This window comes from Ranitomeya variabilis, chromosome 5, assembly GCF_051348905.1.
Source record: "Ranitomeya variabilis isolate aRanVar5 chromosome 5, aRanVar5.hap1, whole genome shotgun sequence".
NCBI classification, from domain to species: domain Eukaryota; kingdom Metazoa; phylum Chordata; class Amphibia; order Anura; family Dendrobatidae; genus Ranitomeya; species Ranitomeya variabilis.
In genome coordinates, this window is record NC_135236.1 from 631,946,506 (window position 1) to 631,963,501 (window position 16,996).

A 16,996-nucleotide genomic window follows, 5' to 3' on the forward strand; every position below is an offset into this window, starting at 1 on the left:
GCGCTGGAAACCCCCATGTATCGGTTTTACCCATGCATAGTGATGTATACCCCCCTATAGTGCTGCATTCTTTATATAGGAGCTTTTACCTTGGTCGGTCGTGACTTTATTACTACCCCCCTGAAGAAGCCAGGGCGAAACGTACCTTGGGGTGAGGAGGATCTCTGTGGCAGTTTTTGGCATCCACGTTGACATTGTCATCCTTGCGCAGCGTCCTGACAGGTACTATAATGGTGATTTTGTGCTATTGAGCAGGGACTGTGTGGCATTATCGCTGTGGTTGATGGTTTGTCTAGGCTCATTGGAGTTCATGAGATATTTAGATTCACAGCCTTCACCTGTACTGTTGATAATGGTATGCTGGTCTTGAATGACATATGCCAGCGTGGGATTTTCCAGCTCCAGGCTCTTCTTTTATAGGTGAAATTGTTCTATATGTTACCCCATATAATGGATATATACTATATTACGGGGTTCCTATTTATTGCTATGGTGGAGCTGTATACTTACCATCTTTGATTAAGCATATTGCCATACCGTCTGGAGCCCCTTCTGTTGAATGTCTTTATGATTGTTTTTTGTCGATTATCTTTTAAAAAATATTGATGATTTTAATTATATGGTTCGCTACTGTTTGACTACGTATTAGTAGGTCTTTTTTGTGAGTATGTATTATTGAAGTGCCAGTGTGGTGATATACAGGGACTCATTTGGTTGCCTTTATTGCTATCGGGTCGGTGCGAGTGATCGGAGGAAGCCACCTATTGCGAGGAGCAGTGATCGGATCTCGGCCTCTCCCCTGTGCTCCTCACCCGGATCTCTCTCTCAGCTGACCAGATTGTCTGTTCAGAGCCCAGGACTGATCGCTGCGACATTTCCCCAACTAGAAACAACTGGTGAGAACCGTCAGTAACTGAATGTCCGAAGCAACAAATCACCTGCGAGGAGAATGCGGCCACCGATCAGTCAGTGTACCGGCTCCCCGCTATGTCCAGCGCCGCTATTCAGGGACAGACCCCACTGTCCTCTCCTACAGACCCTGATTTCTTATTTATAAAGGACCTTCCTGGCAGAGGAGGGGGCAGCAGAGCATAAGGAAGATGTCGCCGATGACAGTGGTTGCCATGGCAGTCGGAGGTCTAGGACACTACCCGTGTCCCCACTATGTATTTGCTTGTTTTTTTATTTCTCTACTTGATGAAAAATGCAGTAATTGTAAAAAAATGGAATCATAACTCCATATATAAAAGTACTATCACATACACACTGCAATTTATCGACAGGCAGAGCCAGGACAATACACGGATAGGGCGCGGACAGAACACGGCCTCTGGTGTCATTTGTTGCCTTTGCTCAGTGGCTCAAGTAATAAAACCCACAGCACACGGAAAAGCGCAGCATAACGGGGTACACATCACTATATAGGGGGCATACGGCACAGTGCTTGTATCAATCTCCCCACTGACAAAGCCGCCCACCCCGTCATTACATGAGCTGCTCCTCCGGATCCGTGTCCTCTCAGAGCGCTGGGTCCTTGCGCCTCTTCCACATTCTTCTGCTAAGCGGCGGACATGAGCTGTTAACTCTCTCGTTGCTCACTGACTTTTCCAGCCGTTCCTCCTTGTAAGGGCTTGTTTCCACATGCGAGAATCACGTCCGTGTCTCGCATGTAGAAACCAAGCTGTGGCGCCGGCACTCAGGAGCGGAGCTGTGCGGCTCCATGTGTTCCTATGCGGCCGCACGCTCTGCTCCGGAGTGCAGACACCAGAGCTTGGTTTCTACATGCGAGACACGGACGTGATTCTCGCATGTGGAAACAAGCCCTGATCGGAGCTCTCTGCGTTTTGTCGCCGACTTTCCGCTGATGTTCCACCATTTTCTCCTTCAGAGCTGCTGTTGAATGTTCAGGAGACGGTTGGTTACAGCTCATTGTGCTGTATCGGAGCCTTCAAACATCAGCGAACACTAAAAGGGTCATCCTGAAGTGCTCCGGTGACTCCCGGCGAGTTTTAGGGCGGATTTCTAGATTAATGATATGACGTTCCCACACGTCGCGCTGTTTTGTCTTCTCACAAAGCTGTGTCAGATCGAGCGATCTGCTAGTGTTCAGTGATCAACGAACGATTTCCACCCAACAGGGGTCTGAATCCCCGGAGCAGTATCCGTTCTCTAATATAACACAAGCTCCGGATATATTTAGTATACATATATATGTGGGTTATAAAAAACAAAATCAGACAACAGATCTTAATAGAGACGGGTATAACGAGCAGTTGACGGCAGCGGTCTGTGGAGGAAAGAGTATTATTATTATTAAAAATAATATCCGAAAGAGATCAAGCTGAAAATGCAGCAGAGCAATGAAAGCGTAACAGCCCATCTGCCTCCAACAGCAGAACACAGGAATCAGGCGGCACTAGGACCCAGTGCGTGAGGGATGTGGCGGACAATCATCCATCAGTAGTTACACCAGTATACCCCGATATAGCGCTGCATACCGTCAGTGAATATCCTCAATAGCGCCGAATACACTTCGGACTTACATAGTAAACGTGACAGAACCAGTGACCGAGAGCAGATTGAGGCTTCCGCATGTTCTGCTGCAAATCTACAGTCCGATCACATTAATGCTTCTATTCCAGGAGCAGGTATTGTAGTCTTTCATGCAAAATGTGGGCGGCTCTGATAAGAGCCTTTGGGGAGTTGGGATAAAGAAGAGAACACACTTAACCTCCGAAGCCGTAGAGAGTGCGGCCCTGGCGCTTGAGCGCGTACACCACGTCCATAGCGGTGACGGTCTTCCTCTTGGCGTGCTCGGTGTAGGTGACGGCGTCACGGATCACGTTCTCCAGGAAGACTTTCAGGACACCGCGAGTCTCTTCATAGATGAGGCCGGAGATGCGCTTGACGCCTCCTCTGCGGGCGAGACGGCGGATGGCAGGCTTGGTGATGCCCTGGATGTTATCACGGAGCACCTTCCTGTGCCGCTTGGCGCCGCCCTTCCCGAGACCTTTCCCTCCTTTACCGCGACCTGACATCTTCCACGTAGTCAGCAGAAAACGATGACAGATCAGTACAGAGTCCTTCCTTTATGTAGAGAGTGAGCGGACCGGAGCGAGAACAGCAGAGATGACGCGCTTCTGGGGCGTGATTTCTATTAGTTAGCTCCTCCCTTTTGTTCCCGATTGGTTGAACACAGAACGGTTGCAGATTTTGAATTTCCCGCTTATTGTTCTGTTTTTTTTTCCGCGCTTCTCTATTCTTCTCCTCATCTGCGCCGCTGCTAGATCTGTTGGCTATTTTGATTTTTACTTTCATTGTAGTTTCCTGTTGCTACTTTTCAGCTTCTGCCACATGTTTGAAAGTTGAATAAAAATATATTTTAGGGGCAATGATCTCCAGAAAACTCATCTGCTCCCGGGCAGTCACTCATCAGTACACGACTGGCGGCCATTACCGGTCACTACAGAGCAGTGAGCTGCATGTAGCCAGTCCCCGGGCGGCGCCAACCCAGAAGAACATGGGGATACTCAAATATACCATATATCTCGGTCATTGGTTCTGTCACGTTTACTATGTAAGTCCGAAGTGTACTCGGCGCTATGGAGGATATTCACTGACGGTATGCAGCGCTATATCGGGGTATACTGGTGTAACTACTGATGGATGATTGTCCGCCGCATCCCTCACGCACTGGGTCCTAGTGCCGCCTGATTCCTGTGTTCTGCTGTTGGAGGCAGGCTGTTAACGCTTTCATTGCTCTGCTGCATTTTCAGCTTGATCTCTTCCTTTCGGATAGTATTTTTAATTAACTCTTTCCTCCACAGACCGCTGCCGTCAGTCACTGCTCGTTATACCCGTCTCTATTATGATCTGTTGTCCGATTTTGTCTTTATAACCTATATATATATATATATATATATATATATATATATATATATATATATATATATATATATATATATAATTTTCTAAATATATCCAGAGCTTGTGTTATATTATAGAGAGAGTATACTGCTCCGGGGAATCAGACCCCTGTTGGGGTGGAAATCGGTCGCTGATCACTGAACACTAGCAGATCGCTCGATCTGACACCGCTTTGTGAGAAGACAAAACAGCGCGACGTGTGGGATCGTCATATTAATCTAGAAATCCGCCCTAAAACTCGCCGGGAGTCACCGGAGCACTGCAGGATGATCCTTTTAGTGTTCGCTGATGTTTGAAGGCTCCGATACAGCACAATGAACTGTAACCAACCGTCTCCTGAACATCCGACAGCAGCTCTGAAGGAGAAAATGGTTGAACATCAGAGAAAAATCGGCGACAAAACGCAGAGAGCCTCCGATCACAAGGATGAACGGCTGGAAAAGTCAGTGAGCAACGAAAGAGTTAACAGCTCATGTCCGCCGCTTACCAGAAGAACAATAATGTGGAAGCGGCGCAAGGACCCAGCGCTCTGAGAGGACACGGATCCGCAGGAGGCAGTGGGGGAGCATCTCATTTAATGACGGGTGGGCGGCTCTGAGAAGAGGCTTTGTCGGTCATACAAGCACTGTGCCTTATGCCCCCTATATAGTGATGTGTACCCCATTATGGTGCGCTTTTTCCTGTGCTGTGGGTTTCATTAGTTGAGCCTCTGAGCAAAGGCAAAAGATGACACCAGAGGCCGTGATCTGTCCGCGCCCTATCCGTGTTTTGTCCTGGGTCTGCCTGTCGATAAATTGCAGTGTATGTGATAGTACTTTTATATATGGAATTATGTTTCCATTTTTTTACAATTACTGCATTTTTCATTAAGTAGAGAAAAAAAAAATGAATTCCACTGATATAAAAAAAACAAGCAAATACAGTGAGGACACGAGGAGTTTCCTAGACCCCCGACTGCCATGGCAACCACTCATCGGCGACATCTTCCTTATGCTCTGCTGCCCCCTCCTCTGCCAGGAAGGTCCTTTATAAATAAGAAATCAGGGTCTGGAGAGGACAGAGGGGTCTGAAAAAGGAGGTCGTAGAGTAGGACAGAGGCTTTTTTGGGAAGAAAGGGATGGCGAGTCTAGGGGAGTAAAATAGCTGTGACTGCAGAACAGGAGGTCTGGAGAACGAAGGAAACGGACTATGTCTTTATTTACCATATATCTATAGGATTAGTAATGGATACTTATGTATCCATTACTTCTTCCTCTGTAAAGAGAAGGATCCGGAAAAGTCTGTAATCTCCACCGACCACAAAGGTCTCAGGTTATGAACACACCGGACAGATCACAGGATTTGGATAATGCAAATTAAGTCTCTGTATCCATGAAAGGAAACAGAAGCATGGCTGAGCCCCAGGTCTTGTATCACAGAATTCCGATACTGCTCCCCTAATCAGGAAATATACAGGCTCCTGTATGGGCCAGAAACAACCAATAATCGCTCAACACAAGCAGATTTCCCGATATCGGTCCGTCCTGGGACCACGCGTTATGTGAAGACAAAGAACAGAAAAAGCCACTGAGCGGGAACTGCCAACTTGTAACCAACATTAGCCCCTCCCCTGCCTCTGCTGATTGGCTGAGCACAGAACTGTTAGGGAGTTTGAATTTCCCGCTCGTCGTCGTCTCCGCAGCTTCTAAATGTCATTATGTAACTTCTTCCTCTGTAAAGAGAAGGATCCGAAATAGTCTGTAATCTCCACCGAGCACAAAGGTCTCAGGTTATTTGGAGAATCATGAACTAAACCGAATCATGTTTTACCAGATGACTGAGACCCCAGAATATCAGATCTGGGGAGCAAAGGGTTAAATAACAGACACTGATCACAGCAACTGGCTCAGAGCTGTAGAGGAGCTCAGCCCCGGATCTCACCATCACCCTCCTCAGCATTTAGCCTTCACCTCTATTGCGCCACCTGCTATTTATCCCGTCGTTAGGCGTAGAGACACCGCGGGAAGACTGGAGAGGACACAGATGCATGGACGACGCCCGGTGTCGGGTCGGACGATCCGCTCTTGTATGGTGATCCCCCACTGGAGTCCCTGATTAGTGGCGCAGTATCCGCAGAAGCGGCGCTGGACTGATCGGTTGCCGCATCCTCCTCGCAGGTGATTTGTTGCTTCGGAAATTCCCGCTCAGTTACTTACGGTTCAACTTCTCACCCGTTGTTTCTAGTTGGGGAAATGTCGCAGCGATCAGTCCTGGGCTCTGAACAGAAAATCTGGTCAGCTGAGAGAGAGATCCGGGTGAGGAGCACAGGGGAGAGGCCGAGATCCGATCACTGCTCCTCTGCTTCTTGCAATAGGTGGCGTCCTCTGATCACTTGCGACAGTGAGAACATCAGTGAGAGAATCGCACCGACCTGATAGCAATAAAGGCAACCAAATGAGTCCCTGTATATCACCACACTGGCACTTCAATAATACATACTGACAAAAAAGACCTACAGAATCGAACTATATAATTAAAATCATTAATTAAATGATAAATAATGAATTAAAATCATCAATATTTATTAAATATTTTTTAAAAGATAATCGACAAAAAACATAATTATAAGGACATTCAACAGAAGGGGCTCCAGACAGTATGGCAATATGCTTAATCAAAGATGGTAAGTATACAGCTCCACCATAGCAATAAATAGGAACCCCGTAATATAGTATATATCCATTCTATGGGGTAACATATAGAACAATTACACCTATAAAAGAATAGCCTGGAGCTGGAAAATCCCACGCTGGCATATGTAATTCAAGACCAGCATACCATTATCACCAGTACAGGTGAAGGCTGTGTATCTAAATATCTCATGAACTCCAATGAGCCTAGACAAACCATCAACCACAGCGATAATGCCACACAGTCCCTGCTCAATAGCACAAAATCACCATTATAGTACCTGTCAGGACGCTGCGCAAGGATGACAATGTCAACGTGGATGCCAAAAACTGCCACAGAGATCCTCCTCTCCCCAACGTACGTTTCGCCCTGGCTTCTTCAGGGGGGGGTAGCAATAAAGTCACGACCGACCAAGGTAAAAGCTCCTATATGAAAGAATGCAGCACTATAGGGGGGTATACATCACTATGCATGGGTAAAAACGATACATGGGGGGTTCCAGCGCTCTATTGAGGGTATGTAGTACAACATGGTGTTTGTAGCTCTATAAGAGGAGTATATAGCAGATATGGACGGAGGGTTTACAGTGCTATATACACAACATTACGTGTAAGGTATACAGCACTATTTGAGGATATAAAGCACCATGTGGAGTTTATACAGCGAAATACGGAGCTGTACAGCACTATATGAGGGTATACATTGCTATATTAACATACAGCGCAGTATATGGGGATTAACAACAGCACAATCTGGGGGCGCGGCCATGGAGAGAAGATTTATTTATGGAGTAACCAATGAACTGCAGAGGGCGGAGCTTCTGCTGTTGATATTAGTCACCTGATTTTTCTCACCCAATAGCACAGCGATCTGACATCAGTGCTCATTTGCATGGGCCGGCTATAAATTCCGCTGCTCTGTGAGAGTCAGAAACATTTTTTACTCTCACTTGTGACAAGAACTATTTGCGTTTATTATGGCTGATCCCAAGTCTGCTCCAGCCCCCAAGAAGGGCTCCAAGAAAGCCGTGACCAAGACCCAGAAGGACGGCAAGAAGCGGAGGAAGAGCAGGAAGGAGAGCTACGCCATCTACGTGTACAAGGTGCTGAAGCAGGTCCACCCCGACACCGGCATCTCCTCCAAGGCCATGGGCATCATGAACTCCTTCGTCAACGACATCTTCGAGCGCATCGCAGGGGAAGCCTCCCGCCTGGCTCACTACAACAAGCGCTCCACCATCACCTCCCGGGAGATCCAGACCGCCGTGCGCCTGCTGCTGCCCGGAGAGCTGGCCAAGCACGCCGTGTCCGAGGGCACCAAGGCCGTCACCAAGTACACCAGCGCCAAGTGATCTGCTCCTCCCCCTGCTCCGCCATCACCCTAAAGGCTCTTCTAAGAGCCACCACCCCGCCTACATGAGAGCTGTGACTGCTGATGTGTCCTGTCTCCCCGAGATGTCTGATCGCACCGCCCGGGGCTCTGAGTCTTGTGACGGGAAACAGCAGGTGAAGTAACAGAAGTGATTAAATGGTGGATGGAGGAGAGAGAAAACCTTGTCAGCAGTAGCGTAGCTACCAGGGGGGCAGAGGGGGCGGTCGCCCCGGGCCCTGTGCTCTGAGGGGGCCCACCCGGAGCTACGCTACTGTCAGGGCCGGCATTAGGGGCCCCTGCCTCCGGGCAATGATTATCTTTCATTTCCCCTGCGTTTGTACTGTGTATGTAGCTAAAGTAACATGCACGGTACAAACGCTCACAGGGAGTCAGCAGAGAGATGGAAGAGAAGGCCTCCAATCAGAGTGCAGGGAGTGAGTCATGTGAGATCGCTCTTCTGCAGTCTGTGGAGGAGAGGGGGAAGGGAGGTCACTCACCACTCACCCAATCCCGGCTGAGCGCGCTCTGCTCAAAGCTCCTGTGCTGCAGAGAAGTGATCATCATCATCAGCAGCAGCAGCAGCAGGACTGTGACCTGAGCTCACTGCCTACACATGTTGTCTGCAGCATCTGACTGGGAGGAGCAGCCCCCAGGACCAGAGGACACTCTCCACACAGCATGATGAGTATCTTGGCACATGTCATTTGCTATTTCATATGTCTGATCTGTTGCCTTGAATACATACATACAGGCACAGTATATAAAGCAATGAAGGTTCTTAAAGGGAACCTGTCACCCCGTTTTTTAAAGATGAGATAAAAATACAGTTAAATAGGGGCAGAGCTGTGCTTTACATTAGCGTCTTTTTTGGGCCTTTATTCCCCACCTATACTGCCGAAATACCTTTGTAAAGTCGCCATTCTGGGCTGTCACGCTGGTCTGGTCATATGGGCGTGGTGACATCGTTGTTTCTTTCCCCAGATTTTGCTTATCTGTCCGTTGGTGGCGTAGTGGTTTTCACATGTCCAGCTGCCGAATCCACTGCGCAGATGAAGGAAAAGAGCGCGATCTGCGCTGTTCCCCTGGTGATCGGTGGGGGCGGCCATCTTCCTGAGGCCGCACGTGCGCAGATGGAGGGCTCTGCTGCACGGGGCTTCAGGAAAATGGCCGCGGGATGCCGCGCGTGCGCAGATGGAGATCGCGGCGGCCATTTTCCTGAAGCCCCAGGAAGCCGAGCACTCCATCTGCGCACGCGCGGCCTCAGGAAGATGGCCGCGCCCACTGATAAACCGCTGAATAGCGCAGATCGCGCTCTTTTCCTTCACCTGCGCAGTGGATTCGGCAGCTGGACATGCGCACACCACTACGCCACCAACGGACAGATAAGCAAGATCTGGGGGAGAAACAGCGCTGTCACCACGCCCATAGGACCAGACCAGCGTGAGTGACAGCCCAAAATGGCGACTTTACAAAGGTATTTCGGCAGTATAGCTGGGGAATTAAGGCACAAAAAAGACACTAATGTAACGCCCAGCTCTGCCCCTATTTAACGCTATTTTTATCTCATCTTTAAAAAACGGGGTGACAGGTTCCCTTTAAACTTGTATGTCTTGTTTATCCTGCAATCTGGACAGACACTGAACACTGACATGTGATCGATAAGTGTCTTGGCACATAATGTATTTACTGCTGATTAGCTTATGAGAAGGAGAATGATTATTTTCTTAAGTTTGCGAGCGGCTGGAATCTTGCAGGACGGCTTTTACATGTGGGAGCCTGTCATCATATAAGGTCCGGCCAGCATCTGTACGCCCTCACATAGTGTTCTAGAATGCTCTCTATGTCCCCAATCCTCTATGCAAGGCACAAAAAAGAGCTGTTATTATACTCACGGATGGCGCAGTCCGGGCGTCTCTAGTCTTGATCCGGCGCCGTCCCTCTTCCTGTGATCGCTGTCCCTCTTTGTGTGGAAGATGCGATACATCATGCATTCAGTGTCCTCTATCGCACTCCCATGCAGGTGCCCTTCTCTTTGCCCTGCTGAAGTCAGAGCACAGTATTGTAGTGCGCATGCGCCAGTTTATTTCCAGGTAATCAGCGCCCTTTGGCCTTTCCCAGCGCATATGCACTACAGTACTTGGCTCTGCTTTCAGCAGCCTAGAGAGAAGTGCGCCTGCACAGGAGCGCAATGGGTGACACTGTGTGGATGACGTAGGATGTGTCATCCAGATGAAGCAGTAATGGAGGATGGCGATCTTAAGTCAAGACAAGCGATGCCTTGGTGAGCGCCGTTGGTGAGTATAGTGAGAGGTCATTTTTATGCCTTGCGGAGGGGATTGGGGACACATTTACAGCCTTCCTTATAGAGGCTGCCTATGGGAGCTGCATAATACTATATAGTCTTCCTATGTGAAGGGCATTTTACTATAGAGTGTGCCTATGGGGAGTGCATGATACTATATGGAGGCCTATGGGGAATGTATTATACCATATTGAGGACTATCTGGTGTATTATGCTATATGGAGGCTATCTAGAGGGCCATCATTCAGTGTGGAGATTACAGCGACGGGGCCATCATACAGTGTTGGAGCCAGTTTGGGGGATATTAACGGGTCAGTATATACAGTGAGGGGGCATAATACTGTGTATAGGGGAGCTGTACAGTGGGGGAGACTTGGGACTTTATTAAATGTAAAGTGGGCACTTATTCTTACAGGGGAACTCAGGTTACTGTGACTATCAAAGGGTCACACACAGAGGGCATTATTACTTTCTAGGGGACAAAATGTGGGCACTGTTTTCTAGGGCACATGCACCTGGCATTACTATATTATAGAGGGGTGCTTTAGAATTTAGATGGCACAGAGAACCACACAGCAGGGGCAGTAATAGGGACACATACGGCAGCAGCGGCTCAGTATTGGGGTATCAGGGGCAGTAATAGGGACACATACGGCAGCAGCGGCTCAGTATTCGGGTATCAGGTGCAGTAATAGGGACACATACGGCAGCAGCGGCTCAGTATTGGGGTATCAGGGGCAGTAATAGGGACACATACGGCAGCAGTGGCTCAGTATTGGGGTATCAGGGGCAGTAATAGGGACACATACGGCAGCAGCGGCTCAGTATTGGGGTATCGGGGTCAGTAATAGGGACACATACGGCAGCAGCGGCTCAGTATTCGGGTATCAGGTGCAGTAATAGGGACACATACGGCAGCAGAGGCTCAGTATTGGGGTGTCAGCAGGATGATGAGTTTGTGCAGGTTGGGAATAGATGGTGATGGGGCTGGAATGTGAGAAGTGAAACGTGTCTTTGTTGTATTCTCTGCAGATGGGTTGTAGCTGGAAGAAGTTGTCATGTCGGTCTGGGCCAGATGGAAAAGACGGGAAAAATGAACAATTCTATCAGAAAGAACGTCAGAGGTAAGTCATTATCTGTAACTGTGCAGTGATCTGTTATATGTTCTGTAGGACTGGTATCTACCACTGACCATATGGCGGTAATATCAGTGTTGGTCTTTATATAGAGATTATCTTCAGTAACAGCGCGGTCATCTGCTGAGGTTCTCCTCCACTATTAGGGCGCATCACTGAATTGTAATGAAGGTTACCTGGTTAGGGGCCCACTCAGAAGCTTCGCCCCCCCTGGACCAAAACCCTAGCTACGCCTCTGCTTGTCAGTATTAGTAATACTCTGGTTATTTCTCTGTAAGTTGCTCTGTTCAGTCGCTTCTTGTCAGATGATTTGGTTTAGTTAATGATTCTCTTCTCAAATAACAGGAGACATTTGTGGTCTGTGGAGTTGATCTAGAGATTTTCCGGATCCTTCTCTGTATAGAGGAAGTGACGTCATTACAGTTAGAAGCAGCGGGAAATTCAAACCCCCTAACCTTTATGTATTCAGCCAATCAGGAGCGGGAGGGAGGAGCTAATGTTGTCATTGGTAACACGTTCCCGCTCAGTGGCTGATGCCTTGTGCTGCGGCTCCCCTCCTTTGACCGGGAACCCACAGCTTTGCTATCCAGTGAATATTGCTTCCTTATCTGGAAACCATAGGTACATTTGAGGCACTCTAGAACAAGCCATCATTGCATTTCACAGATTAGGGTAGTAGCATTATCTTTCTGAAAAAGGCCCGGGGATCATGGACTCGGTTTCATAAATAAGCGATGTAAAACATTTTTTTTACAATTACTGCATTTTTCATCAAGTAGAGGAAAAAAAAATGAATTCCACTGATATAAAAAAAACAAGCAAATACACAGTGGGGACACGGGTAGTTTCCTAGACCCCCGACTGCCATGGCAATCACTGTCATCGGCGACATCTTCCTTATGCTCTGCTGCCCCCTCCTCTGCCAGGAAGGTCCTTTATAAATAAGAAATCAGGGTCTGGAGAGGACAGATGGGTCTGAGAAAGGAGGTCGTAGAGTAGGTCAGAGGCTTTTTGGGAAGAAAAGGATGGAGAGTCTAGAGGAGTAAAATATTAAGAAATCTCGTTTATTTTTTTTATTTTTTTTCCGTCAGAACATTGCATCTCAATCAGCGTTATAGGCATGCGATATACTGGCCAGGGACTCGTCCTGTAAGTTACATTTAGCCCGATCCCGCACTTTCCTCGATCTTCTCCCCCAGTCCCCGGCTGCTTCCGGCAGGAGGATTGTCGGATTGCTGAGAGCGCAGTACTCCCGGTGGTAACACAACTCCTCGGCAGCCGCCAGAATGTCTCCCAATATCCTATCTGCAGGGAGGTTGTAGAACAGGAAGAGTCCTGGGAAGAGCAGACAGGTGATCAGGGTAGTAGTGATGTGTAGACATGACGCTGGACATAAGGAACTAGCGATAACCTCCTCGTCACAGAAACTGTGCACATCTGTATAAATTCCTGCTCAGGTGCCATCACTGTTCTGAAAAGCAAAGGGTTAATATAATGGCATAAAATCACTGCGAAGTGCAGAGAGCTCCGGTCATAGATCTGACTAAGAAGATGAAGTCTCCCCGGGGACCAGTGGCCTCCGTGTTCTCAGTGGTTGGTACTGCCCGAGATGTGCCCCGTGTGTCTGACCCGGAGACGGCTGCATTACATTTCCCGGCACTTTATTACAATCAGTATTGTGGGCGATATACTGACAGGGAAACGTCCTAGAAGCGACATTTCGGGGCAGACTGATTCATCTACTGTACTACTTTATTCCTGCAATCTAGGTAGAGATGAGCTCCACAACTAAAGGCAGGAGGTCTGTGAAAACATGATCCTACATTACCTCAGTAATACCCGGGCCATAAAGAAGCTGCCGCCTCCTGAGGAGCCAATGTCCGGCTGTGTGCAGGGATGTGACCGGCTTTATCCATCAGCAGCCCGGGTGTGGGGGATTGCTGAGAGGGTTGTACTGCTGAGCCGGCAAGGGATGGTGAGAGTAATAGTGCGGTGAGCTGACGACCCTGGGCATTGGTGATTAGTCTGCTTCCAATCTGGGGGAACAGAGGCAGGTAATAATCCGACATCCATCTAACAGCGACTGAGCGGGAGAATCATAGCGAACAACCGATCCTTCAACTGGAAATGACCGAGAATCATCGGCCCAAAGCGCCAATCAATGCCCAATAAGTGTTTCCTCCTCCATTTAACACCTTAGTGCCCGTGTTTGTGCAGATTCCCGCTCCACATGTACACGCTTTCCCCAGCGCTGCACAGAAGCGGTGACGTCCCCCACCCCAGGATCCTATGGAATATATGAGGCTTGTCTGAGTCTGGTCGGATCGGAGCGGTTACAGCGGGGAGTCAGTATAGGATATTACGTGAGTGAGGAGCCTCCTGCACGTGCAGATGGGTTTGTAGTATTATCACAAAGGCTCTTGTTAGAGCCATCACCCATTGTCCGGCAGAGCTGTGTGATCAAAGCTTTATTTTGAAGGATGCATCACTACATGGAGTTCTATATGGAAGGGACAGAGCAGTATGTGGGGAACAAATCATTACAGGGGGACACAACACAATCCGGACACGTACAGCGCTATATAGTGGAACATAGAGATTTACATGAAATGAACTGTTATTAGCTCCGCCCCCTGTAGCTCATTGGTGGCTCCTCAATTCTCTTCCCTATTGGCAGATTCAGATCCGTCCATTGACAGGATAGGAAGGCGGGGCATCAGCCTATAGAAACCAGCGAACACGGTCTTGTCTCCACACAATTCTCTGACATTATCTTCATCATAACCGGACGCGGTAAACAAGGAGGAAAGGTCCGCGCTAAGGCCAAGACCCGCTCATCCCGGGCAGGACTGCAGTTCCCAGTCGGCCGTGTGCACAGGCTTCTCCGCAAGGGCAACTACGCCGAGAGGGTGGGCGCCTGCGCTCCGGTCTATCTGGCCGCTGTGCTGGAGTATCTGACCGCTGAGATCCTGGAATTGGCCGGCAATGCTGCCCGGGACAACAAGAAGACCCGCATCATCCCCCGACACCTGCAGCTGGCGGTGCGCAATGACGAGGAGCTGAACAGGCTGCTGGGTGGGGTGACCATCGCCCAGGAGGGCGTCCTGCCCAACATCCAGGCCGTGCTGCTGCCCAAGAAGACCGAGAGCAGCAAGGCGAGCAAGAGCAAGTGAGCGCTGCTGCCCATCTCCTCTGTCCACACAACCAAAGGCTCTTCTAAGAGCCACCCAAATACTCAATATTCAGCATAGCGCTGCATACAGCCAATTACCGTTCCATACACCCATTTTTTGGTGTATGCCAATCAAGTAGTACTGTACACCACTATATAGCGCTAATAACCCTCAATATAGTCTGGTATTCCTGAATATACTGCAGCATCTCCTGTATCCAGATAGTGCTGCATACCACCGTACAGAGCTGTATAATCCTGATATAGTGATGTGCGCGCTCCCTAATTGCTGTATGTCTCCATATAGTACTGGGCATCTCCATATACTGCACTGCACCCTCCATATGGTGATCTATACATCCCATCTAGCTATGTGGATGGCCAAAAAGTGCTATATAATCTCCACCCGGCGCCATGTAACCCTCTCTATGGCTGCATCTGCCCTCTACACTGCTGTACACGCTCAATTCAAATACTGTTGTATTTTTCCCACAAAATGTTGTATTCTGCCATAAAACACTGTATACACCCATGTAATGCTGTATACCACGCTTATAGCGCCACATACCCCCATATTGTGCTGTATCCGCCAAGATGATGCTGTGAATATCGCACAAGGCTGAATACACACCAGATACTGCAGCAAACCCGACCTCTATATAGTGCTGTATTCTGCCATATAGCTCTGATTACTCGGCAAACCCGTTTCATGCTCCATATGCTGCAGTATATAGAAAATAGCGATGTAAACACGCTGGGATTGCTGGCCGGTCTGTAATGTCCTAGCTTCAGAATGAAAGGTTCTGTTTTCTCTGTTTCCCCCATACACTGCACACACTGGATATAACAGGGCGGGAGCCGCCTCCTGTGTCACCTCCTGGCTTCTCAGCTGCTCCAGGACTATGGGGAGATCCCGGGCCTCCTCCCGGCTCCTTTCTGCCTCCTCCGCCAGTGACAGCTATAGACATGTAGGGGAGATTTCAGGAGGAGGGGATACGGAGACAGCGCGCCCTGCTGGCCGGTAATGGGCTCTGATCCCGGGCAGGGAAACACAAAGGGAGAGCGGAGCTTCTCTTGGCTCAGACAGGAGAGGGCGGGGTCAGCGTCCAATATCATCCAATAAAAGCTCAGGGCGATGCAGCTCGTCAGCCAATCAGTGCGCAGTGTGACTGTACATATATGAGGCGCCGCCAGCTCTGGACTCAGTGATTTTTTCCTTCCAGGAGATAGTTGTGTTTCCCCCATTACTTACTACAAGATGGCCGAGACCGCGCCAGCCGCCGCTCCTCCTCCCGCAGAACCGGCCGCCAAGTCCAAGAAGCAGCCGAAGAAATCCGCCGCAGGGGGCGCCAAGCAGAGCAAGAAGCCCTCCGGTCCCAGCGTTTCCGAGCTGATCGTGAAAGCCGTGTCCGCCTCTAAGGAGCGCAGCGGGGTTTCTCTGGCCGCCCTAAAGAAGGCTCTGTCTGCCGGTGGGTACGATGTGGAGAAGAACAACAGCCGCCTGAAGCTGGCCGTCAGGGGTCTGGTCACCAAGGGCGCCCTCCTCCAGGTGAAGGGCAGCGGCGCCTCCGGGTCCTTCAAGCTGAACAAGAAGCAGCAGGAGACCAAGGAGAAGGCGGCCAAGAAGAAGCCGGCGGCTGCGGCCAAGCCCAAGAAACCAGCAGCCAAGAAAGCGGCCAAATCCCCGAAGAAGCCCAAGAAGGCCCCGACTGCGGCCAAGAAGGCAAAGAAGCCCGCAGCAGCCGCGGCCAAAAAGGCAGCCAAGAGCCCCAAGAAGCCGAAAGCAGCTCCGAAACCCAAGAAGGTGACGAAGAGTCCGGCTAAGAAGGCGGCCAAACCCAAAGCTGCCAAGAGTCCGGCTAAGAAGGCGGCTAAAGCCAAGAAGCCCGCGGCTAAGAAATAAGCTGCAGCCACTGTTCTGTAACACACAAAGGCTCTTTTCAGAGCCACCAAATCCTCCCTCAAGACGAGCTCATTCCTCTCATCTGCCCAGTGATCACTTGTGCTCGGTAACATCTGGTGTCTGTACTCTGCTGCCAATGATACTGACCAGTTAGCGCCCTTATGCCGATCGGAGATCTCTGCCCTCCCGCAGTGATTTAATCACAAGTTTATTAACCCTATGATTCGCAGACTAGCGGTGGCCCCGTAACTTGTATGGACTCGATAGTTCCCTCTGTTATACAGCGAGCAATTCCCGTTTCCCCTCTTTATTCTGCGCTTGCTACATATAACAAGGAATGTGCCAAGGGCCCCTGACAGCGGAGCGGCTTGGGAAAGATCTGGCACCACATGCAGCAGCAGCCAGGACTCTCCTCCCTACAGCTCCTGTACAAAAACAGCCATTCAAAACGCACAGAGGGAGGCAGGCCATTCCCACTGACACTGACTTTGATAATGACACTGGCTCTGCACAAC

The 16,996-nt window shown here is 49.5% G+C and overlaps 4 protein-coding genes across 4 annotated transcripts; 3 read left to right on the top strand and 1 right to left on the bottom strand.

The window, feature by feature from the left end:
• Positions 1–2,708: 2,708 nt before the first annotated feature.
• Positions 2,709–3,038, bottom strand: LOC143773966 (histone H4). The gene has a single exon (XM_077261269.1). It carries the CDS (start codon positions 3,036–3,038, stop codon positions 2,727–2,729), a length of 312 nt encoding a protein of 103 aa, XP_077117384.1. The 3' UTR covers positions 2,709–2,726.
• Positions 3,039–7,573: 4,535 nt separating this feature from the next.
• LOC143773967 (histone H2B 1.2-like) lies at positions 7,574–7,948 on the top strand. Its single transcript, XM_077261270.1, has one exon. It carries the CDS (start codon positions 7,574–7,576, stop codon positions 7,946–7,948), a length of 375 nt encoding a protein of 124 aa, XP_077117385.1.
• A 5,938-nt stretch (positions 7,949–13,886) lies between these two features.
• Positions 13,887–14,595, top strand: LOC143775141 (histone H2A type 1-like). The gene is made up of 2 exons (XM_077262985.1): positions 13,887–13,976; positions 14,106–14,595. Exons 1-2 carry the CDS (start codon positions 13,887–13,889, stop codon positions 14,577–14,579), a joined length of 564 nt encoding a protein of 187 aa, XP_077119100.1. The 3' UTR covers positions 14,580–14,595.
• Positions 14,596–15,789: 1,194 nt separating this feature from the next.
• LOC143773970 (histone H1A-like) lies at positions 15,790–16,741 on the top strand. Its single transcript, XM_077261271.1, has one exon. The coding sequence runs from the start codon at positions 15,837–15,839 to the stop codon at positions 16,479–16,481; it is 645 nt and encodes a 214-aa protein (XP_077117386.1). The 5' UTR covers positions 15,790–15,836; the 3' UTR covers positions 16,482–16,741.
• The last annotated feature ends 255 nt before the right edge of the window (positions 16,742–16,996 follow it).